The sequence below is a fragment of the Lepus europaeus genome, chromosome 9 (genome assembly GCF_033115175.1).
Source record: "Lepus europaeus isolate LE1 chromosome 9, mLepTim1.pri, whole genome shotgun sequence".
Lineage (NCBI taxonomy): Eukaryota > Metazoa > Chordata > Mammalia > Lagomorpha > Leporidae > Lepus > Lepus europaeus.
The window spans coordinates 56,774,448-56,797,281 of record NC_084835.1 but is presented as its reverse complement, the minus strand read 5'-3'; the positions used below and the strand labels follow the sequence as shown (position 1 = coordinate 56,797,281).

The 22,834-nt window shown below is 51.1% G+C and overlaps 2 protein-coding genes across 5 annotated transcripts in view; one reads left to right on the top strand and one right to left on the bottom strand.

Moving 5' to 3' along the window:
* The window catches only part of GNAL (G protein subunit alpha L), a 177,845-nt gene extending 163,744 nt beyond the window's left edge, over positions 1-14,101 (top strand). For both annotated transcript variants that reach the window (XM_062201343.1, XM_062201344.1), the window contains exons 10-12: positions 1,330-1,460; positions 7,342-7,409; positions 12,332-14,101. In XM_062201343.1, the coding sequence (XP_062057327.1) occupies positions 1,330-1,460; positions 7,342-7,409; positions 12,332-12,478 (346 nt within the window). In that variant the 3' untranslated portion in view covers positions 12,479-14,101. The remainder of the gene's footprint in view (positions 1-1,329; positions 1,461-7,341; positions 7,410-12,331) is intronic.
* A 91-nt stretch (positions 14,102-14,192) lies between these two features.
* The window catches only part of MPPE1 (metallophosphoesterase 1), a 26,729-nt gene continuing 18,087 nt past the window's right edge, over positions 14,193-22,834 (bottom strand). For 2 of the 3 annotated variants that reach the window (XM_062201348.1, XM_062201345.1), the window contains exons 5-11: positions 22,212-22,315; positions 20,191-20,265; positions 18,684-18,792; positions 18,516-18,584; positions 18,301-18,423; positions 16,209-16,349; positions 14,193-15,140 (exon numbers count right to left, since the gene is read on the bottom strand). In XM_062201348.1, the coding sequence (XP_062057332.1) occupies positions 14,958-15,140; positions 16,209-16,349; positions 18,301-18,423; positions 18,516-18,584; positions 18,684-18,792; positions 20,191-20,265; positions 22,212-22,315 (804 nt within the window). In that variant the 3' untranslated portion in view covers positions 14,193-14,957. The remainder of the gene's footprint in view (positions 15,141-16,208; positions 16,350-18,300; positions 18,424-18,515; positions 18,585-18,683; positions 18,793-20,190; positions 20,266-22,211; positions 22,316-22,834) is intronic. The other variant, XM_062201349.1, reaches the window with a different exon arrangement.

Below are 22,834 nucleotides of genomic sequence, written 5' to 3'. Positions count from 1 at the left end.
GCCTTTAGCTAATGACTCCTGCGTTTTGTTGTTGTTGTTGTTGTGCTGTTTTTAATACTTTCACTTCTAGCATTAGAAATCCTGTGGCCCCTTATTATTAAATTACACCCCACACATCCAAGTGTAGAGGGGAGGGCATTTGGCCCAGCCCTTAAAACACCAGTTAGAATGTCCACATCCCATGTTGGAGTCTGGGCTTGAGTCCTGACTCCACTCAAACAAAAAGTTTACATGTTTATTTGAAAACCAAAGTGGGTGAGAGAGAGAAAGAGAGATGTTCTGTCTGCTGGTTCACTCCTCAAATGGCCATGATGACTAGCTGGACCAGGCCAAAGCCAGGAGCCAGGAACTCTCTCTGAGACTCCCACGTGGGTGGCAGGGACCCAAGTACTTGTGCCATCTTCTGCTGCTCTCCCAGGTACATTAGCAGGGAGCTGGATGAGAAGCAGAGCAGACAGGACTTGAACCAGAACTTCAGTATGGGATACAGGCATGGCCAGTGGTGGTGTGCCCCATGGCTTGCCCCATGGCTCTACTTTTTGGTTTTGTTTGTTTGTTTGTTTGTTTGTTTTTATATTTCTTTGAAAGGCAAAGAAAGAGAGAGAGAGGGAGAGAGAGAGAGAGAGAAAGCAAAATCTTCCATCCATTCGTTCACTCCCCAAATGGCTGGAGCTGGGCCAATCTGAAGCCAGGAGCCAGCAGCCTCTCTGGGTCTCCCATATGGGTGCCAGGGCCCAAGCACTTAGGCCATCTACCACTGCTTTCCTAGGTGCATTAGCAGGGAGCTAGATTGGAAGTGGAGCAGCTGGGACTCAAACTGATGCCCATATGGGATTTACCTGCTATACCACAGCGCCAGCCCCATGGCTCTACTTCTAATTCCAACTTCCTGATAATGCACACCCTGGGAGGTATCAGATGAGTCCCTGCCACCATATGAGAGACCTGGATTGAGTTCCAGCCTCCCAGCTCTGTCTCTGGCTGTTGAGAGCACTGGGGAAGTGAACCAACAGATGGAAGTTCTTACATATATAATTTAAAAACTTTTTAATACAAGTATATTATTCCATAACCAAATCTTATCATTGGAACCAATAAATGTATTTCCCCAATGGAAATTAGTTAGAAAATGCCCAAGTGCCCTAGGAACTTCCTGCACTTGCTTTTCGTTGCTTACAGATGGAATGGGGATACAGGTGCACCACCCATTGCAAGTCCTGTACATTTCCAGGAAGACAATGTTTCCCTTTTAATTTAGCACCTTTTATATTATAGGCACTTTCAGATATGGGCATGTGTGAAATGTGTGGGTTTTTTCTCCTTTTTTAGATGGTTACGGACCATTTCTATCATCTTGTTCTTGAACAAACAAGATATGCTGGCAGAAAAAGTCTTGGCAGGGAAATCAAAAATTGAAGACTATTTCCCAGAGTACGCAAACTACACTGTTCCTGAAGATGGTGAGTTGTCAGAACACTGTTCCTGGGGTAGAGGAGTAGAGCTGTTCCTAATAGTTCTGTAACTACACCCCACATACTTCTGATGAATCGAAGACACGCCATTAGTTTAAATCAATCCTCTCTCCTACTGCCCCACTGTAAAGTGCCAGAGTCCTGGATGGGTGTCCCTTTTCTGAAATGCTTTAGGGCCAGAAATGGTTTTGATTTCAGCATTTTTTCGGATCTTGCAATAGTGACATACACATAAAGCGCCATCTTGAGCACGGGGCCTAAGCATAAAATTCACTTCTGTGTCGTATCCACCTTGTACGTACAGGTGATTCTGTACAATGCTGTTTGTGCACCTGCATTTTGATTGTGAGGTCAGGTGTAGACTTTTCCACCTGTGCTGTCATGTAAGAGCTCAAAAAGTTTTGGATTCTAGAGCATTTCAGAGTTGGGGTTTTTGGAATAGGGAGGCTCCACCTATTTGGGGTTCCACTTGTGTTTTGTAATCTGAATTTCCCCTCAAACTGCAGCAGAAAAAAGGGCTGTTGGGGGTATGACTGTCATCTGCCTGGGCAAGTTCTCCACCATGCTGCCTCCGATAGGGTCTGCTGTGAGGGGCCCCTGTTGGCCCTTTGCAGGGACTGTCCCACCCTCACAGCCCCTCCACTGGGAAATGAAGCTGAAGCAGGTAAAATAGCTTGATCAAGGCCCCACAGCTAATGTTTGCATCCTGTGTCTCTGAGCACGTGCCTTTGGCCCCTGAGCCTGCACACTGTGCCTCCAGCACTGTCTGTGGCTACAGCACTGGGGATTTGCTCCGGGGTGACCAGCCATCCCTGCCACCTGAGACTGAGAGCTGCAGTGCTAAAGCCAGGAAAGGTAAACGGGGGAAAGTATTTTAGTTTCCGCTGTTCACCAAATCCACAGAGTCTTGTAGATGCCATGCCTTTGTTCCAGGCAAAATATCATTCTGGGGTGAGCGTTTGGCTCAGTGATTTAGACACCACTAGCAATGCCCACATCCCATATCAGAGTGCCTGGCTTGAGTTCCAGCCTGCTCTGATCCAACTCCCTGCTCATGCACACCCTAGGGGGCAGCAGGTGATGGCTCAAGCACTTGGGAGACTCGGATTGGGTAAGGGCTCCTGGCTTTGGTCTGGTTCAGCCCTGGCTGCTGAGGGCATTTGTGGAGCGAACCAACCAGCAGATGAAAGCTCGAGCGCGCTCTCCCCCCCCACCCGCCCCTTTCTGCCTTTGCAGCAAGAGTGAAAGTATATCTGTACAAATTAAGGGGAAAAAAATCACTTCTTGAAATTTGAATCCCAAATTAGATAAAGTAGAATTAAAGAGAATTTCCTATAAACTGTAGTTAAGATTGGGGATTATTTTTGTATGTAGTGTGGAAGGGAGAGACAACTTGCATGAATAATTAAACCCTCTTCCTCCTCATGTTCAATTTTCCTTTCTCCGTAACAGCAGAGGCCTTCTGCAAGTAGACACATAGTAGAATCTGGAGCCACTCTGGATCTTCTAAGAAAATCCCACTGCTAGATACTTTGTTTTTTGTTTTTAAAGATTGATTTATTTATTTATTTAAAAGTCAGAGTTAAACAGAAGGAGAGGCAGAGAGAGAGAGAGAGAGAGAGAGATCTCCCATCCACTGGTTCACTCCCCAATTGGCTGCAATGGCCAGAGCTGCGCTGATCCAAAGCCAGGAGCCAGGAGCTTCTTCCAGGTCTCCCATGTGGGTGCAGGGGCCCAAGCACTTGGACCATCTTCTACTGCTATCCCAGGCCATAGCAGAGAGCTGGATGGGAAGTGGAGCAGCCGGGACTAGAACCGGCACCCATATGGGATGCCGGCACTGCAGGCGGCAGCTTTACAGACTACGCCACAGCGCCGGCCCCAGGTACTTTGTTTTGAAATAAACAGACGTTGGGAATGGGTCTGGGCACTGGCTCCCACCTGATCTCATCAGACCCACAGAGTGCTCAGAGCATCAGCCAGCACAGACTCAAAATCCAGCCCTGGCCCCGGTCTGATCACACGTGAATCTCATTGAAATTCATCATTCCTTCGCACCAACCTGACAGCACTTGACAAGCCTCCCGAGGCCGAGGTGGGGAGCAGCTTGCCCGACAGGAATGATCGGGGCCAGGCCCTTGCCGCCCCTCTCTCCCCAGTAGGCCCGTGGCTACCTCCCCTCACCCCAGTCCAGGCAGTCGCCGAGGTCCACCTGTGCAGCATCTTCCTCCTTCCTCCTCTCTCAGCCTTGAGCCCAAGCCCTCATTCCCCTGTCTCAGCAACTGCCCCAGCTTCGTTCCTGGCCTCCCTGTCACTCACCTTTCCAGAACATTCTCCGAACTTCTGCCACATCATCATTCTAAAACACAACCATCCCACGCCAGGCTCTAACGGGAGATAGCGCCACCACTGGCTTGACACAAGCTGAAGCCCGCGGCCCAGCCAGGGGTGTTAAAAGGCCCCAGCCCTGTGGCTCAGGGAACCACAGCTGCTGGCCACGCAGCAGTCCCCGTCACTGATGCCCACTTGAGTAGCATGAGCCACGCCCCTCTTTGCCCTCTCCTCCCAGGGAGCCCAGCTCCTTGTTTCTCAGCACTAAAAGGCATGGAGGAAACTCACAGGCTCAGTGAAAGAATCTGAGTAAAAAGACTGCCTGCTGTGTGAATCCGTTTGTCTGGAAGCCTAGAAACGCAGACTAATCCACAGTGACAGAGGACACATGCGGGTTGCCAGAGGAGCAGGGACACTTTGGAGGCGTCAGAGGCGTTGTTTTCAGTGCATCGCTGATTTCTTGAGTGCAGGCACATGTCACAATGCATCAGACGGTGCACTTAAAACATGAGGAACTCAGAAAAGTTCGTAGAACATGGAATCGAGAGGATGTTTATATCGGTGCAAAGAATGTTTGGTTTTTTTCCCCCTCTTTATTTATCTGACAGACAGACATGGAGATAGAGAGCTTCCATCTGCTGGTTCACTCCCCAAATGCCTGCAGTGGCTGGGGCAGGGCCAAGGCCAAAGCTGGGAGCTGGTAACTCGGTCTAGGTCTCCTACATGGGTGTCATCTTGAGCCATCACCACTTCACAGGGTCTGGATTAGCAGGAAGCTGGAGGCAGGAGCAGGAGCCAGAAATCAGATCCATGGGCATCTTAACCACTAGGCAAAACACCACTTCTTAAAGTACTAAAAAAAAAAAAATACTGAAATGGTGTATATGAGGGGGTCTTCAAAAAAATCCATCAGAAATGCAAATTATGAAAAAGCTGTGCATGGATTTTAAGATATTTTGTACCAAAGTCAGCACCTTTTAATTCTGTTTTTTTCCACAAGCTTTTCTGAGGTACCCTCATATCTTTTCATTCCTTTGCCACAGACTTTTGGAAGTACCTCACATGTGCAGCTTAGTGTATTTCAGCCACCCCTCGGGAAAGGCCAGTGCCCAGGTCCCACCTGGAGGGGATCCATGCAACTCCAGAGGTGGGGACCTTCCCAAGCTCCCAGTGGCCCCAGCACCCATCCCAGGCTGAGCACCATCGTGGGTGCCATGCCCCCTCCCTGCCTCTGTTCTCCCTCTGCCATCTCCAGGCCTGCCCCAGTACCTGCCTCCTGGCCCAACGCAGTAGGTCTCCCAAGGTCAAGCTTCACTGCGCCCTCAGCTGCCCATCTTGTATGACAGACCCCGTCCCCGAGGAGACAGAGTGATGGGCTGCTAGAGCATGTGGTTATCCCATGAACTTGACCCTGCAAGGGAGGGCCTGGAGCCAGAGTGGTCCACAGCAGATTGGTTTCTACTGGGGCTCCAAATGTGGAGTCTGCAACAGGCACAGAGAGGGGAGGTCCTTCTAGCAGCCAAACTGTGGGGAGCTTGACGCTCTGCCCACTTGGACCCAGCCCTCCTGTCCTCCAGAGCTCTGCAGGGAAGAGAGTTGTGGGGCACAGCTGGGTCCATGTTCAACGAGAAGTTGTTCTCCTCCAACCTGTTTTCTTTGTTCCAGTTGCTATAACAAAATGCCTTAAGACTGGGTCATTAAAAAAAAAAAGATTTATTTTATTTCAGAGGCTGAGTTACAAAGAGAGGGAGAGACAGAAAGGTCTTCCAACTGCTGGTTCACTCCCCGAATACCGCAACAGGTAGAGCTGAGCTGATCTGAGGCCAGCAGCCAGGAGCCTTTTCCAGGTCTCCCACGTGGTGCAGGGGCCCAAGAACTTGGGCCATCTTCCACTGCTCTCCCAAGCCATAGCAGTGAGTTGGATCAGAAGTGGAGCAGCGGGGACTCAAACTGGCACCCATATAGGATGCTAGTGCCACAGGCTGAGGCTTAGCTCACTACGCCACAGCGCCAGCTCCAAGACTGACCAGGTCATTTATAAACAATAGAAATGTGTCGCTTACCATCTGGAGGCTGCCAAGTCCAAGATCAAGATGCCACAGACAGGCCGGCGCCATGGCTCAACAGGCTAATCCTCTGCCTAGCGGCACCAGTACACTGGGTTCTAGTCCCGGTCGGGGCACCGAATTCTGTCCCAGTCGCTCCTCTTCCAGGCCAGCTCTCTGCTGTAGCCCGGGAGTGCAGTGGAGGATGGCCCAAGTGCTTGGGCCCCGTACCCCAGGGGAGACCAGGAGAAGCACCTGGTTCCTGCCTTCGGATCAGCATGGTGCGCTGGCCACAGTGCACCTGCCATGGCAGCCATTGGAGGGTGAACCAACGGCAAAGGAAGACCTTTCTCTCTGTCTCTCTCTCTCTCTCACTGTCCACTCTGCCTGTCAAAAATAAAAAAAAAAATTTAAAATTTAAAAAAAAAAAGATGCCACAGACATTGTGCCTGGTGAGGGGCTGACCTCTGCTGTGTCGATGGCCTTGTCTGACTTGTTCTCACGTGGCAGAAGGACAGACACACTCCCCCAGGGCCTATTTTGTAAGGACCCTGTTACAGTTGAAATAAGACTTGGCTCCTGGCGCTGGCACTGTGGCGAAGCAGGTTAAAGTCCTGGCCTGCAGCACCACACCACCATTCTATATGGGTGCCGATTCAAGTCCTGGCTGCTCTACTTCCTATCCAGCCCCCTGCTGATGGGCTGGGAAAGCAGTGAGAGATGGCCCAAGTCCTTGGGCCCCTGCACCCACGTGGGAGACATGAAAGTAGCTCCTGGTTCCTGGCTTCGGATCAGCTCAGCTCCAGCCATTGTGGCCATTTGGAGAGTGAACCAGAGGATGGAAGACCTCTCTCTCTCTCTGTCTCTACCTCTCTATAACTCTGTCTTCAAATAAATAAAATAAATCTTAAAAAAAAGAAAAAAAAGATGCTTAAACTCCAAAGTCATGGACCAATGGTGCCAACAGGTAGAGGCTTGATCCAGTTAGAGTGTCTGGGTCACTGGGATTTGCCCTTGGAAGGTAGCTTCTCGATCTGCTTCCCAGCTCAGTGTGGGGTCTTCCTCTGCCCCCACCAACTCCCACCCCAGCAGACCCCATACAGATGGGGCCGTCCAGCCTTGGACTGTGAACCTGCAGAGCATGAGCCACGACAGGACTTCATCCTTCATCAGTAGCTTCTCTGAGCTGCATAACTCGGGCCCTAAATGATCCACAAAGCAGAGCCCTGGCAACCTAATGGCTCCCTAAGATCCCGCCCCTCAGGGCTAGTGCACTGGGAAGTTAGGTTTCAGTACAGGAACTGTGGGGTAACACAAGCATTCACCCCTCCCCCCACAGCGCTCCAAGGAAAAGTTCCATCCCATCGGCGCAGTAATGGTTGCCAGAGAGGAGGGAGGAAATGTACTGGACGTAGTCAGCAGTCCAGCTCTGTGTTTCCCTGGGGATGTAGCTCTGTTCATGTCACTGACAAAAACATTTGTGATTTCCACAGCAACACCAGATGCGGGAGAAGACCCCAAAGTGACACGAGCCAAGTTCTTCATCCGGGATCTCTTTTTGGTAAGTAATTCTGTTAACTTGGGTTTCCTCCCACGTTGAGTACTTAGCCTTTCATGATTATCTTTAATCTTCCCCTGAATCGTGGCGGGGGAGAGAAGGGATGGTTCCCTGCATTTCACAGCTGAGCCCCTAAAATTCAGAGAGCTCAGACCTCTCTCACGCAGGGTCCCACAGCTTCCACGCAGCAGCTCCTGCGTGGACCCACAGCCCTCTGGGAAACAGCACTTGGAGGAGATACTTTGTCCCTTGGCTGTGTTTTCTGTGATGAGTACATAGCCTTCCTGCTCCATCCCAAGGCACTACAGGCTAAAGGCAAAGGTTTGGAAAGGGGTCTCCTCAACTGCAGGCATTCCCCCTTTTGTCCAGATTTTTATTTCGAGGTCATTGCAAAGCTGACCACCTAGAAAATTTCGCTTCGTTTTATCTGTTGGTCTACCTATACATATTTTCTTTTCTTCTGAGCAGCCTCTCAGTCATGGCTGGCTAGGAGTTTGTTTTAAAGATGTATTTTATTTATTTGAAAGAGTTACAGAGAGGTAGAGACAGAGAGAGGGGTCCTTCATCTGCTGGTTCACTCCCCAAATGACCGCAATGGCCAGAGTTGAGTCAATCTGAAACCAGGAGCCAGGAGCTTCTTTACAGTTTCCCACATGCGTGCAGAGGCCCAAGGACTTGGGCCATCTCTCACTGCTTTCCCAGGCCATAGCAGAGAGCTTGATTGGAAGTAGAGCAGCCAGGACTCGAACTGGCTCCCATATGGGATGCCGGCACTGCAGGCCAGGGCTTTAACCTGCTGCGCCATAGCGCCAACCCCACTAGGAGTTTTTACCAGCTTGAAACTGGTAAGTGCCAAGGCACTCCCAAGGGCACGTCCCCAAGTGTGGACGGGCTGCTGACATCCGGAAGTGGTGAGCTCAGCCTCAGGCTGGTAGTCTTGTCACGGGGGGGGGGGGGGGGGGGCAGACCTTCCTGTCTGGCCTTTCTCTACCTCTTCCCATCACAGCCCTATAGTGGTCTCTGAGTCCTCTGTTGAGCTAGAAGGAAATAATGAGCAGTCCAAGCCCTGGAGGGCATTTGGAGGGACAAGGGGCCACACGGGGGAAACTGCTGCAGCTGGACGCGCGTCGGGCACGTGGTGATGTGGTCAGATCCTCCTAGCCGGCTCTGTACTAGCGAGCACTGTGAAAACTCTCCAATAAGGAACGTAGCTTGTAGAAGATGACGCGACCTTTTTTTGAAGAGCACCTTGTAGGACCATAAAACCAAAAAGACACATAAACAGTATTCCATGGTAGGCCTTCCTAATGAGAACTACAAATTGCCCAAGACCGAGAGTCAAGCGTTTGGAAGGAGGCTGGGAGCAGACCTTTCCTAAATAAATTCAGAGCCTCGACAGACTTCTTATTCCCCACCAGCAGACCAAACCTGGCTTGGAGATGCACTCTGCCAAGCAGGGAGTCTGAGGCATGGGCCTCACAATTCTACAACTCACACTCTGAGTTGTAGAATTCGCCAGGGTGGGCCGGCGCCGTGGCTCACTAGGCTAATCCTCCACCTTGCGGTGCCAGCACACCAGGTTCTAGTCCCGGTCGGGGCACCAGTCCTGTCCCGGTTGCCCCTCTTCCAGGCCAGCTCTCTGCTGTGGCCAGGGAGTGCAGTGGAGGATGGCCCGAGTGCTTGGGCCCTGCACCCCATGGAAGACCAGGAGAAGCACCTGGCTCCTGCCATCAGATCAGTGCGGTGCGCCGGCCACAGCGGCCATTGGAGGCAAAAAGGAAGACCTTTCTCTCTGTCTCTCTCTCTCACTGTCCACTCTGCCTGTCAAAAAAAAAATAGAATTCGCCAGGGTGCAGAGAGCCTGAGAAGGTCTGAGCTGCAACCTGCAGCTGCAGGCCCAGGGGCAGCTGGGGAAGCTGCCAGCTGCACCTGTTTATTTGTATTTGAGCTGCATGGGAGCAAACCTGGGATGAAACCGTGACTTGGGTGGACCTAGCCAGCCTCAAACCCTCAAAAGCAAAGACGGTGATGTCGCCAGGCACGTGGCATTCCTGAGACGCCTTCATCTCGGGGTGGGGGGGCCATCTGCTGAGTAGTTCCATAGCTCCCCTGGGATGTTACCACCTGGGGGAGGGCCTCAGGGAGTTGGGCAGCAGCCAAGGGGCACAGCCCTGGAGCAGAGTCTGGGACAACCCAGTTTTCCTTATCACTGTTCATGAAGATCCAGGGCCACAGCAGGTGTGCAGAGAGAGATGAACCGCCACGCGTGAACTGCAGCGGCCTTGTCATGCCTGCATTCCCACAATGTCTGTTGCCCCAGGCAGGGACAAAGCAGTCCAATTACGACAGAGGAGAGCCTATTTCTCACTCAATTAACTACCGACTCACTGTGTGTGTGCCCAATACCTCACCTGGGGCTCAGGACTGAAAAGATTTGTAACCTGCTCCTGTCAGGGGCGGGGGGCGCTCCTGGCTTCGGATCGCAGTGCGCCGGCCGTGGCAGCCATCTGGGGGGTGAACCAACAGAAGGAAGACCTTTCTCTCTGTCTCTCTCACTGTCTAACTCTGCCTGTCAAAAAAAAAAAAAAAAAAAAGAGAGAGAGAGAGAGAACTCCAGCTGCTGTGGAAAATCAGCTGGAGCTTCTAAGAAGCGTTTGATGAACATCTTGCAAGGTCCTGTCCCTGTCCCAGCATTTCTGCACAGGTGCTTTCCCAGGAGGCTTTGCAGGAAGGGAACGTCCCAGGCGTCCTGTGGCTGATCTGAAGAAGGCTCCCAGGGCCTCGGAATTTGCCCAGGCTGGGCAGCGTCCTCAGCAGCGCCTCCTCTCCCCTGGCCTGCAGGTGCATCTGCTCCCTGTGTCCTCCCGGGCTCCTCTCCTCCCAAGGACACCAGCCAGGCTGGTTAGGGCACACACGTGGCCTCATTTTACCTGTCATTTCTCTAGCGACCCTCTCTCCAAATACAGGGCAGCTTCAGAAAGCTCATGGAAAGTGTGCACTGTTGTTTTTTTTTTGGGTTCTTTATTTATTTATGAGAGAGAGAGAGAAATAACTCCCATTTACTAGTTCACTCCCCAAATGACTGCAACAGCCAGGATTGGGCTGGCCAAAAGTGGGAGCCACAAACTCAATCCAGGTCTCCCACATGAGTGGCAGGGACACAATTACTTTAGCCATCACCGCTGCCTCCCAGGGTCTGCATTTAGCCTGAGGCTGGAGTCGGGAGCCAGAACTGGGTATCGAACTCCAGCACTCCAGCAGGGGATGCGCAGGTCTTAATCTCAAAGCCAAATGCCCATCCCAGTTTCCAAGCCCCCTCACAGAGTCCCATGGTACTGGCAGTGGGGTGGAAGCCTATGAATTTTGGAGGACACAATTCAGCCCCTAATGGCCCTCTCCACACCGTCCCACTTGGCACATGCGTGTGTCGTTGTAAGATGTGCTCATCGATCGTGGCTGGTGATGCCCGACCCTGCCTGTCCCAGGTACCTGACAAGAGCAGTTTCCTCCCAGGCACTGGAAGCATTACGCTGGTGACCAGGGGCCAGCCCTTAACGAACGCTGCAGTTCACCTGTGTAGAGGAGGAGGAGGGTGACCAGGGCAGTGTCCAGTACAGAACTCCAAGTCACACGTGCATATTTAAACTTTAATTATTAAAACTACATGAACTGGCCGGCACGGCGGCTCAATAGGCTAATCCTCTGCCTTGTGGAGCCAGCACACTGGGTTCTAGTCCAGGTTGGGGCGCCGAATTCTGTCCCGGTTGCCCCTCTTCCAGGCCAGCTCTCTGCTGTGGCCCAGGAGCGCAGTGGAGGATGGCCCAAGTGCTTGGGCCCTGCACCCCATGGGAGGCCGGTGGTGCGCCGGCCGCAGCGCGCAAGCCGCGGCGGCCATTGGAGGGTGAACCAACCGCAAAGGAAGACCTTTCTCTCTGTCTCTCACTGTCCACTCTGCCTGTCAAAAAAAAAAAAAAAAAAAAAACTACATGAACTAAAAACACAGTGTCAGCCACTCATAGCGGCCACTGTATGGATAGGGCAGATAGAGGACATGTACATTATCGCAGAAAATTCTAGAACAGCACCCTGGTGCAGACCTTCCCTTTCTGGAGAGGTTTAACTTGGCTTCTCTCTGCAACTGCCGTTCACCTACACAAAGCTATGCAGAAAGTCCATGGGAAAATGGAATGAAAAGATGTTTGGGTGAGGAAAAAAAAAAAAAAACTGTGGAAATCCATGCCGTTTTTTTGTAATAGGAATTTTCCATCAACTTTTTAAATATTTGTTTGCTTACTTGTTTATTTGAAAGGCAGAGTGGCAGAGAGAAAGGGAGGGACAGAGAGATCTCTTCCATCTACTGGTTCACTCCCTAAATGACCAAAAGGCTGGGGCTGAGCCAAACCAAAGCCAGGAGCCTGGAACTCCATCCGGGTCTCCCACATGAATGGCAGGGGCCCACGTACTTGGGTCATCCTCTGCTGCTCTCCCAGGCCATTAGCAGGGAGCTGGATTGGAAGTGGAGCAGCTGGGACACAAATGGGTTCTCATATGGGATGCAGCAGGCAGCTACTCAATACAGTGCCAGCCTCAACATCAACTTTTTGAAAACGTCTCCTATGTATGGATTTCAAGGTTTTTTGAGCCAAAATAGTTATACCTTAATCCTATCTTCCACAGACTTTTGGGAGTACCCTCTTTGTGTGCTGCATCCCCAGCTCCACTGAGGCCCTGGGTGCAGAGCTAGGCTGCAGGTTGTCGGGGGCCCACGGGCAGTATGTCCAGTATGCAGACAGTTCCGACTGCTAAGTCCACTCCCGAGTGGACGAGCAGCCAGCCGGCCATCTCCAACCCTCTCTGGCCTTGAGTGCCCGCTGGGCGAGGGGCTGGGGCTGTGTGTCCCTCAGCAGCCACTGTGTGTCTTGCAGAGGATCAGCACAGCCACAGGCGACGGCAAGCACTACTGCTACCCCCACTTCACCTGCGCCGTGGACACGGAGAACATCCGCCGCGTATTCAACGACTGCCGTGACATCATCCAGCGGATGCACCTCAAGCAGTACGAACTCTTGTGAGGACCCGCCCCGCCCCGCCGAGCTGCCCCCTGCTCCCTTCTACCCCACGGTGGAGCGCCCCTGTGGACTGCGTGTCTGTTGCCCCATACCACGGTAGGACGTAGTTTTTAGTGTCATCTGGCCACCGTCTGTCCCATCCTGGTACATCCCATGTGTGATCGACCACCAAGCCTCCTCCGGCTACCTCTGTGCCCCCTGACGCCAGGTTTGGTTCTGTAGCTTTCTGTTCTCACTGAGCACAGCCTGCCACAGGTTCCCTGTGGCTCACCGGTTTATGTCACACCCACTATCACAGGAGTGACACTGCAGTGAAATCTCCCTGGGCTGGAGCCCCTGGTACTTACTCCCTCATCCACCGATCAGCAAGGAGAGCTTGGCAGACAAGGAGAAAGCACTCTTCTTTTCAAGTTATCACACACGATGGCAAAGTATATGTATAGTGCTATGTACCACGACTGTCCCATCAGCCTACACACACACACACACACACACACAAGGCTACAGGCTAACAGGTGGCCGGCCCTTCTGATCCACACCACCCAGGACTTAGGGTAGACCCCAAGGGATAGGGTGACAAGAAACCTTTTTCCATCACACTGACAGTCGCTGCCAGCTTCAGGCATTTGAATTAGAGTTACCTGGCAGAAAACCTGATAGAGTTAGCTGGCAGTTACCTGGTAGGCAGAAGATCTACCACACTTCCTCCTGCAAAAATGTGTTCCATCTAAAAATATTTTTCTGTACTTCCACGAAATTTGGGTGTAGTCTCCTTTCCTTTTTCTCTTTGTTGCTGGGTTCTTATACTGTACAGACCACAAAATGTAATATTCTTTTGTATCACTACTAAAGAAAAATCCTTGTAGATTTCCGTGCCTTGATTATGGCTATCCCTGTAAAAAGAAACGTGTTCTTATTGTGCTCCACAGCTAGTGTCAATGTTACCTTTAAAAGGCGATGAATGATAGCTGTAGAATTTAGAGTATTTTTTATCAGGTAGTACTTTATAAAATCCTCCTTCATAAGAAAATGATAGAGATGGCACGTCCTCCCGCCACACCCTACCAACAACGGTGCGACGTCGTCACAAGCTACAGCGGCCACCTGCTCGCGCTTCTCTGCGCTCAGCTGTACGCACCTGAGCTCGGCTCAAAGGCAAAACTGTCATCTCGTCTTCTTTCAGAGAATCAGGGGCCTTCACCCCTTGCAGACAATGTGTTTCCTGATTGCTTTACTGGTTCAAGACTTCTTCAGGCCTCCTAGAGGACACAGGGCAGCCATTCCCTTAGTCAGAGCCCGGGGCACAAGCGCCATCAGACAAACGTCAGATAGACACGTGGGTGTCAATGTGTGCACCTGACCCAGAGGAAGAAGGGCAGTGTCAATGTACACCCAACATACATGGCTGTCCCGCACACTTGCAGGATTTGCAAATGCAACCTCAAAAGTTAGGGCACACAGTACAAAACTAGACGCTTCACAGCCTGTCTATAGTCACAGCTTTGACAGTAGTTCCCTTAGGTCTAAAGCAATCCGTAAAGATGTCTGAAGTTAAATTCTCAATACAAATCCAGAAAATCACCCCATTAATTGCCTCTTAAACAGTTTAATACTTTCAAGTGCACTCCGTAAATCAGCATTTCGTGATCCTTTATAAATTCACACAGACTTAAATGCTGCTTTGCCATGAAAGGATGACAACTTTACAAGCAGTCAGTACCACACGCGTTCTCTTTATCAGTTTTCTTGTTCACAAAGCTCTTCACTGAACTGAGATATAAACGTGATTTTTCATTTCCCTATACTTTCAAGGCAAATGAAGATGTATCCTCATTAAAAAATGAGGTTACATATTGTGGTTCACATTATTACTTAATGCTCTATGCGTCCTACTTAAATGGTTGAGTTTAAAAAATCCAGGTTGCAACTTTCTTGTGATCCCTGAGTCACTGAATTCAGATGTGACAACGCGGCCTCCTGGAGAGAGTTACGGGGCTCTGAAAGTCTGCCTCTGGCTCAGCAGGGAAGTCTGTGAAGACGGGATGTTCCTGCACGGTGCACCTGTGTAGGTAGGCAGACGCTGGAGAACCACTGCACAGGGGACAGAAGCAAGCCCGCAGCTCACAAGCACACAGAACCCCGTGAGCAGCAGGGCTGCCGGGGGCCTTCCTGGGGAAGCAAGGACTGTGTTGTGCATGCAAGCTGTGGTCTCAATAGCATTTACATACTGTACAGAAGCAACTTTGATTATTTGATAGAAATGAGGAAACAGATTTGTGGTAGAGTACATGTTCCATTTTTCTAGCATGAGAATAGTACATTTATCCTGCAGTCACTCACATCAGTGATGTAGGATTTCTAAGACGTGCATAAAGGCCCACACTGGATTCTCACCGTCCACTGGACTCTAGCGTGAGCTCTGCTGGAAGTTCCGTGTCTTTGGCTTTGATGTTGACGGCTCGACGCAAAGATCGCCTGCTCTTCACCTCACCGTGTGCATTCTGCTCAGGTGGCGACCAAAAAGAAAACGTGGGGCTAAAAGCTCAAAGTGGGCTAAGAGGAGGATCACGAGGAGGCCAGCTGCTCCACAGTACATGGACAGAACCGTGTCCTCATATGGGAGGTAGCACTTGGAGAGGGCGTAATCGGAGGATGTTATGCTGCCCTGGAAAAGAAATTAATGGGAAGGTTATACTGCAGCAAGAACACCAGATACAGCGGGAACAGAGCCCCTTGACCTAGAAACCACAGAGGAGAGGATGCCTCTGGGGTGGGGTCCCCCGGGTGAGGGGAAGCAGCCCCCCTTGCCTGAGACTTTGGGGCCACAGCCTTAAGCCTGCACAAGTCACCACTGACCAACACAGGTGCTCACAAGAGAAGGAGGTCAGGGCTGTGGGTGCCTGGGGCAGCAGGTCTGGGAGGCTGACCTCTCCATTAAAAGCAGCCACTGGCACAGGAGGCTCGCATCTCACAGAGAGGGGACAGAGATGCAGAGAGGCACCCTGCAGGCCGAGGACCAAGGCCACCGAGGAGTACCAGGCTGCTCCCGTGGCGCCTGACTCTGAACCAAGCCATCGGTGCCCTAGAAATGCACGTGCCCAGGCGTCTCCATGGGCCTTGTTCTGCAGACACTTTTGTAGTGTGGGATGACCGGGGTAGGGCGGGGGGGGGGGGGGGGGGGAATATGTTCTTATTTACTTTGAATCTGAAAACATTAGGGCTTCCCCCCAACACCAACTTTTATCAAGCACCTGACATGATGACCTGGGTACAGAAACCTACAGCTAAAAGAAAGCAGCTGGCAGCTAGCATGGCAGGGCAAGGCTTGTTGCAGGAACATCTTTAACCCATGTGCAAAGGCTGGTGCCAGCACTGTTTGCCAGGGCACTGGGCTCACTGGGGAAGGAAGAGAAGACAACGAGATAAGCTAAGGGGTAAATGATCCTGTTTCCTTAGGAAATGAAACACACCCAGAGGGCGCTGCCCTCCCTAAAGGATAAAAACCTCTTTGCAAGATGCGCCCACCCCTCACTCCCCACCTGCACCTGTGCAGCCCCAGGAACTGTGTATTGTTTATTTGTTCAGGGAGGGGGCGGGGCACCAAATTGTGTAGGGTGTGAAACTTCGTAATGGCTTTTGTATATTTTTACTGAAGGTAGCAATTCAATAGTTGCGTGCTGTGTTGATTTCAATACTTATGAAAGCTTTCCGACAAAATAAACTTTCACATTACCATGATGAAGCTGGGGTTGTTTCTGTTCCTCCAGTTGAAAGATGGGACGCTGATCTCGGGGACGCCTCCCTGGTGGAGCACCTCGCAGGCGCTGTGTGTGTGGCCGCTCAGGACCAGGCGTGGCCGGAGCCACCACAGCAGCTGGGCAGCAAGGAGACACAAGGCAGCCATGAACGCTCAGACCCCCCTACACACACACACACACACACAGGCGGCACTCCCACTGCGAGATGAGGCCACTGGCTGGCACTTGGTTCAGTGAATTAAATACCCAGTCCTCAATAGGTCGGCTGTCTTTCTTCCTTCAGATACTTGTTTACATTTAGTCAAAGGTAACTTCTGCCTCTTACAGTCTGGTCTTCCCCACATAGGTTTTTAACAATTCTTTACTCATTTTTTTATAAAATCATTATACATTTATTTCATAAATATATTCTAGAAGTAAATTTTAGTTTTAGTATGTATAAATTTAACATACATGAAGGTACTTCAGAAAGTCTGTGGGAAATGAAATTAAAAGATAAGTTTATAGGCGCCAACGCTGTGGTATAGCGGGTCAAGCCGCTGTCTGCAGTGCTGGCATCCCATATGGGCTCCAGTTCTAGTCCCAGCTGCTCCACTTCTGATCCGGCTCTCTGCTGTGGCCTGGGAAAGCAGTGAAAGATGGCCCCCAGCTCTCTGCTGTGGCCCCTGCCATCGAATCTGCGCGGTGCACCGGCTGCAGCGCGCTGGCCACAGCGGCCATTGGAGGGTGAACCAACGGCAAAGGAAGACCTTTCTCTCTGTCTCTCTCTCTCACTGTCCACTCTGCCTGTGAAAAAAAAAAAAAAGAAAGAAAGATGGCCCAAGTCCTTGGGCCCCTGCACCCATATGAGGGACCTGGAGGGGCTCCTGGCTCCTGGCTTTGGATCGGCACAGCTCTGGCCATTGTGGCCATCTGGGGGGTGGGCCGGCAGATGGAAGACCTTTCCCTCTCTCTGCCTCTTCCTCCCTGTGGCTCTGCCTTTCAAATAAATAAATAAATCTAAAATAAAATAAAAGTTTAAGGGGCAGGCGTTTGGCCTCGTGGTTAAGACACTCACATCTCACACCACCATTCCTGAGGTCCCTCCCTCACTCGGCTCCTGACTCCAGCTTCTTGACCCTGAGAGGCAGCAATAATGGCTCAAGTAACTGGTTCCTGCCACCCCCGTGGGAGACCTGCCTTGAACTCCCAGCTCCCAGCTCCAGCCTCGCCACTGTAGGCATCTGGGGAGTGAACCAGTAGATGCTGAGTTATCTTCCTTAAGTCTATTTTGGTACCAAAAAAATAGAAAATCTACACGTAGGTTTTTCATAATATGCATTTCTATAGACTTTTTGAAGACTCCTTTTATGCACGAATTCCAATTTCTTTTGCACCAAACTGACTTTTAATTCCATTTTCCATGACCTCTTTGATATAAATAAGAACGTGCAAAAATAAATTTTAAAAAATGCACTTATTTTAACTAAGGACTTAAAACATGACTCATTTGTATTTCCAAGTACATTTTAAGTTGGTAAGAAAGCTTTGAGTATGATAACTAACTGAAAGTATGATGAATAGCTGAGAATATATAGCAGGCTAGAAATTAGAAAACAGAACAAAGTGACTAAATGAAAACCTGAGATAATGTCATGACCTTCCCCAACCTGCAGCTGGTAACTGTAAAAGCTATCTGTGGGCAACCGTTCAGCCTGGAGGTTAACGCCCACATCCAGGGACCTGGGTTCAATTCCCGGCCCCAGCTCCTGACTCCAGCCTCCTGCTACTGCAGGCCCTGGGAGGCAGCAGTGACGGCTCAAGTAATTGAGTTCCTGCCACCCACAAGGGAGACCTGGGTTGAGTTCCTAGTCCCTGGCTTGGTCCTGGCCGGGGACAGGGGCCACTGTGGGCATCTGGGGAATGACATAGCAGATAGAAGCGCTGTGTCTCTCAAATAAATACAGATGGAAAGTGCACCCTCCTCTGTGCCCTAGGGAACACCCCTCCACCCCGTGCTGCTTGTGAAGCCACAGGAGGGGAGAGGGAGCCAGGGACCTGCGGTGGTGCCACTGCACAGGTACATACCTTTTGGGAAGCCTCCTGAGAAAGCACGTCGTACCTCTCTTTAAACGGGACGTTCTTTTCCTCTGGAGGGGCCGCGTCATCCCCAGAGCAGTTAGCATCGCTTCTCCGATAGAGTGGATAATGCTGGTGGGGGGTTTAAAAAGGAGTCAGGTGGGACTTGGCGGAACCCCGGGGGCTTGGCCTGAGCGTCGCTGCTCCCCTGTCCCCCGGCTCACCTGCAGGAGGATGGGGGCGGACGCGGGGAGCGGCTGCCCCGCTGCACAGTGGCTGGCTCCTTGTCCCTGCTGGCGAGAAGTCACCTGGTAATGCGGCACACCTGACACTCAGCACACGCCAGGGCGGGAAGGGAGCAGGAGGCCCCTTGGCGCTCAGAGGTGGCCTACCTGTCGGGAGCAGTTCAGTTTGCGAGAGATGTCCATGAGCTCCTCTTCAGCTTTGGAGCAGATGGTACAGCCGTCCCCTTCCAGCGCCACACTGTTGACCATCACAAAACTGGGGCAGACGGGGCAGGCAGAAGTCAGGCCACTGCGCTGCACCTGCGTTCCTCTCCCCACGCTCCCCGTGCAGAGAAGACTACGCATGCACAGTGTGAAGAAACGAACCCACACAGTTTGAAATCCCAACAAGACTAACGCATTTTATGCGTCACTGCTGACAAAACAGAAACAGTGCTACTGGGAGTTGAGGCCATGACATGGGAAAAAGGAGTTTTTAACCTTGACCTTGGGAGAAACCCCATTACAGAAGCTGTCCCTCAGCTTAGCATCTAACCAGACCATGTGTCCTGGGGCAAGCTGGGACCTCTTCGTGCCTCCTCTGAGTGGCCTGGACACCGTAGCTGGGCACAGTGCAGAGTCAATGAAATGAACCAGCAGGTGCATGGAGCACAGCCCATGGAAGCACTCGGTATGCACCCTACCCTGTTCTCTCCCCAGGAAGTCAACCATTGGGGGCTTTTGGTGATGGACACTCAGCAAGTAAGGCAGCAGGTGAGGTGCTGGTTAGGGCTAACAGGGTATGGATAGTCCAAACCGAGGGTGTGACCACACCGGTGACAGTTATCTTCCACAGTCCCTTTACCTGAGCTGGGTCTCTCATTGACTGCCACTAGAGATGCTTTTCTGTCCTTGCACAAACCACCTGGGCACCAGAGGGGCACCTGTCAGTAAAGACTGCTTGAGATGTCACCAGTTTCACAGAAAACGAGCTGAGTCATCCAGCGATCTGGAACACGGCAAGTGTGTCCAAAGTCTCTGACACGACCTGCTTAGCAGGAAATGACCAGTATCTTGTGTGCATTGTGACTCAGGCCGCAGGAGGGAGAGGCCTCCGGGTTCTTTCCAGAGAGGGTGTGAGCTGGCCACCGAGCCGCACAGGCACAGGAAGGAGATGACTAACCGGAGCTCTCGTCCTGCTGCTACAACTAGGATCGGCACACGGTCTGGCCCACCGAAGCTCCGGACATGGTCAGACCTCGGTTAGCATGTTCTGGTCTAAAGGACGGGGGTGGCACAGAGCCCTGGGCACACTCCACGCACTGGCCACCCAGTCCCAGGACGCTGTATCTATGGAAGCCGCCTTTGTAAAGTGGAGTTAGGAGCCTTCAAAGCTCCTTCTTCACAAAGTTGGCTGAAAAGTGTGTGTGTGCGCCCCCCAGAGCCAGAGCAGAGAGAAAGAGCAAGGCTCAGGGCGAGCAGAGGCATCCACAGGCATCAGTTAAGGAAAACCAGGGTGCTCTGCGGTCTCCCCTCAACCATCGGCAAGTACAGCCTGAAGGACAGCAGCCCCAGATGATGGGCCAGGCCATGGAAGCAGGCATGGCAGTCACCTTCCAAAACTGAAGTCCCCAAGGACTCAAGGTGGTCATGAAAACTCACGAATAATACTCACTTAACTCCTTTCCAGGAAAACAGCATTTCACAGTTGAAAGCTCTCTCAAATCGTTTTACTTTGTATCTGGTCATCCTATAATCAATTGGAAAAAGAAGGGTTTTTCAGCTCAAGCTATCTTAGGATTTCAGAGTTATCAGGGACACAGAAAGGAGGCATCAGGATCTGAGTGTCATACCAGCAGTACCAGCTGGGACTCCAACTCAGCTTGGGGCCAGAAGCAAGTTACCTAACCTCCCAGGACTTCAGGTCCCTCACTAGTACCGTGGGTAAAATAATAGGACTGAGGGGTCAGCGTTGTGCCCTAGTACGTTAAGCCAGTGTTTGGTGATGTGATGCCAGCATCCCATGTCAGAGAGCCAGTCTGAGTCCCAGCTGCTCTGTTTCTGATCCAGCTTCCTGCTAATGCACCTGGAAGAGCAGGATGGGGTTCCTGGCTCCTGTTAGCCTGGCCCAGACCTGGCTGTTGAGAGCATTTGAGGAATGAGCCAACAGATGGAAGATATCGACAGAGGGAGAGGCAGAGGGAGAGGAGGGGGAGGGGGAGGGGGAGGGAGAGAGGGAGAGAGGGAGAGGGACTGTCATTTTGCCTTTCAAATAAATAAATGAATTTTTTTAAAAAATACAAGACCATGGGGCTGTGGCGCAGCAGGTTAAAGCCCTGGCCTGAAGCGCCGGCATCTCATATGGGTGCCAGTTCTAGTCCTGGCTGCTCCTCTTCTGATCCAGCTCTCTGCTATGGCCTGGGAAAGCAGCGAAAGATGGCCCAAGTCCTTGGGACCCTGCACCCATGTGGGAGACCCAGAAGAAGCTCCTGACTCCTGGCTCCTGGCTTCGGATTGGCTCAGCTCTGGCCATTGCAGCCATCTGGGGAGTGAACCAGCGGATGGAAGACCTCTCTGTCTCTATTTCTCTCTGTAACTCTTTCAAATAAGTAAAATAAATCTTAAAAAAAAAAAAAACAAGACCACGCAAAAGATTAAATGAGTTAATATTTGGAAATAAAGCCCTAAGAATGAGCTGGCATGTTATAAGGATTGTAACACTATATAAATGTTAGCCATTAAAGTATAAACAGTCTGTTCCAACTCCCCTAGAAAACAAACAGTAGGCCATTAAATCTACATTTCAAGTTAGCTGTTTCCCAAAGGCATAATTCATTCATCCAGGGACTGGTGTTGTGGCACAATTGGTTAAAGCCATTGCCTGTGACACAGGTTTGAGTCCTAGCTGCTCCATTTTTTTTTTTTTTTAAGATTTATTTGAAGGGCAGAGTTACCAAGAGAAAGAGAGAGAGAGAGAGAGAGAGAATCTTCCATCCACTGGTTCACTCCCCAAATGGCCGTAACAGCTGGAGCTGGACCAGTCCAAAGCCAGGAGCCAAGAACTACTTCTGGGTCTCTCATGTGGATGCAGGGGCCCAAGTACTAGGGCCATCATCGGCTGCTTTTCCAGGCCATTAGCAGGGAACTAGATCAGAAGTAGAGCAGCCAGGTCTCAACGGGCACCCATATGGGATGCCAGCACTGCAGGCAGTGGCTTTACCTGCTATGCCACAGCACTGGCCCCTGCTCCACTTCTGATCCAGCTCCCTGCTAATGTGCCTGGGAAAGCAGCAGAAGATGGCTCAAGTACCTGGGTCTCTGTACTCACATGGGAGACCCTGATGGAGTTTCAGGCTCCAGGCTTCTGCCTGGCCCAGCCCCCAGCCATTACAGCCATTTGGGGAGTGAACTAATAAATGGACAATCTCTCTCTGTGTCTTCCCCTCCCCAACCCACCCTGTAACTCTGACTTTAAATAAGTCTTTTTTTTAAAAAAAGAAATTCACTTATCCAGCAGGAAGTTGTTGAGGGTATATTATGTGCCAACATTAATGATCCCTTAATTGCTTACATGTCCTTTTGAGGACACCAAATTTCCTCAGTCCAGCACAAGCAAGGTTTTGCCTTAAGTTTTCCTAGCAGGTTGAACAGGACAGCTAAGACTGTCAGGGAGCGACGCTGGACTGAACCACTTACCTGTAGTGGAAGCCAATGTCATGGTTGCCGGCAACTACCTTCAGCTGCACATGACTTGGGTGTCGGAACATTTTCTGAAACCGCTCCACATCATCTGCCCAGGCCTGGGGGCAAAAGGGTCACAGCTGAGAGCCAGGAAACCCTCTCTTCCCTGTGACTGACAAACACGATCCCTCTTTTGATTTGAGAGGTTAATTCCCTGGTCCAAATCAGGATGCTCGTGAAGTGAATGCAGAACTCTGAATTTCGATGCAATCCTTATTTTCAGAGATACAGTTAAGATTTTAAATTATTTACTCAAATGCCAAATATAATTAAACAGTATCCTCTGCCAATCTTAAAACATTGACAGGCAGTCCCCCCAGTATGTCCCTATCATTCCAGGGCCCCCTGAGAACACACGTGGACCCCAGATTGGGAACTGGTTCAGATCTGGATGTAGGAACAGGCCCTTAGGAAATACCAAGTGAGTGCTTCATGTGTTAACCAAAACAAGGGTGTGAACATCCATCAGACAGCACTCTCCTGTGGCTACAGCGGTGGGAATGAGAACCAATGAGATGTGGAAGACAACATTTATTATAATAAACACTTCACGGTTATTCTGACACCTGCTGTTACCA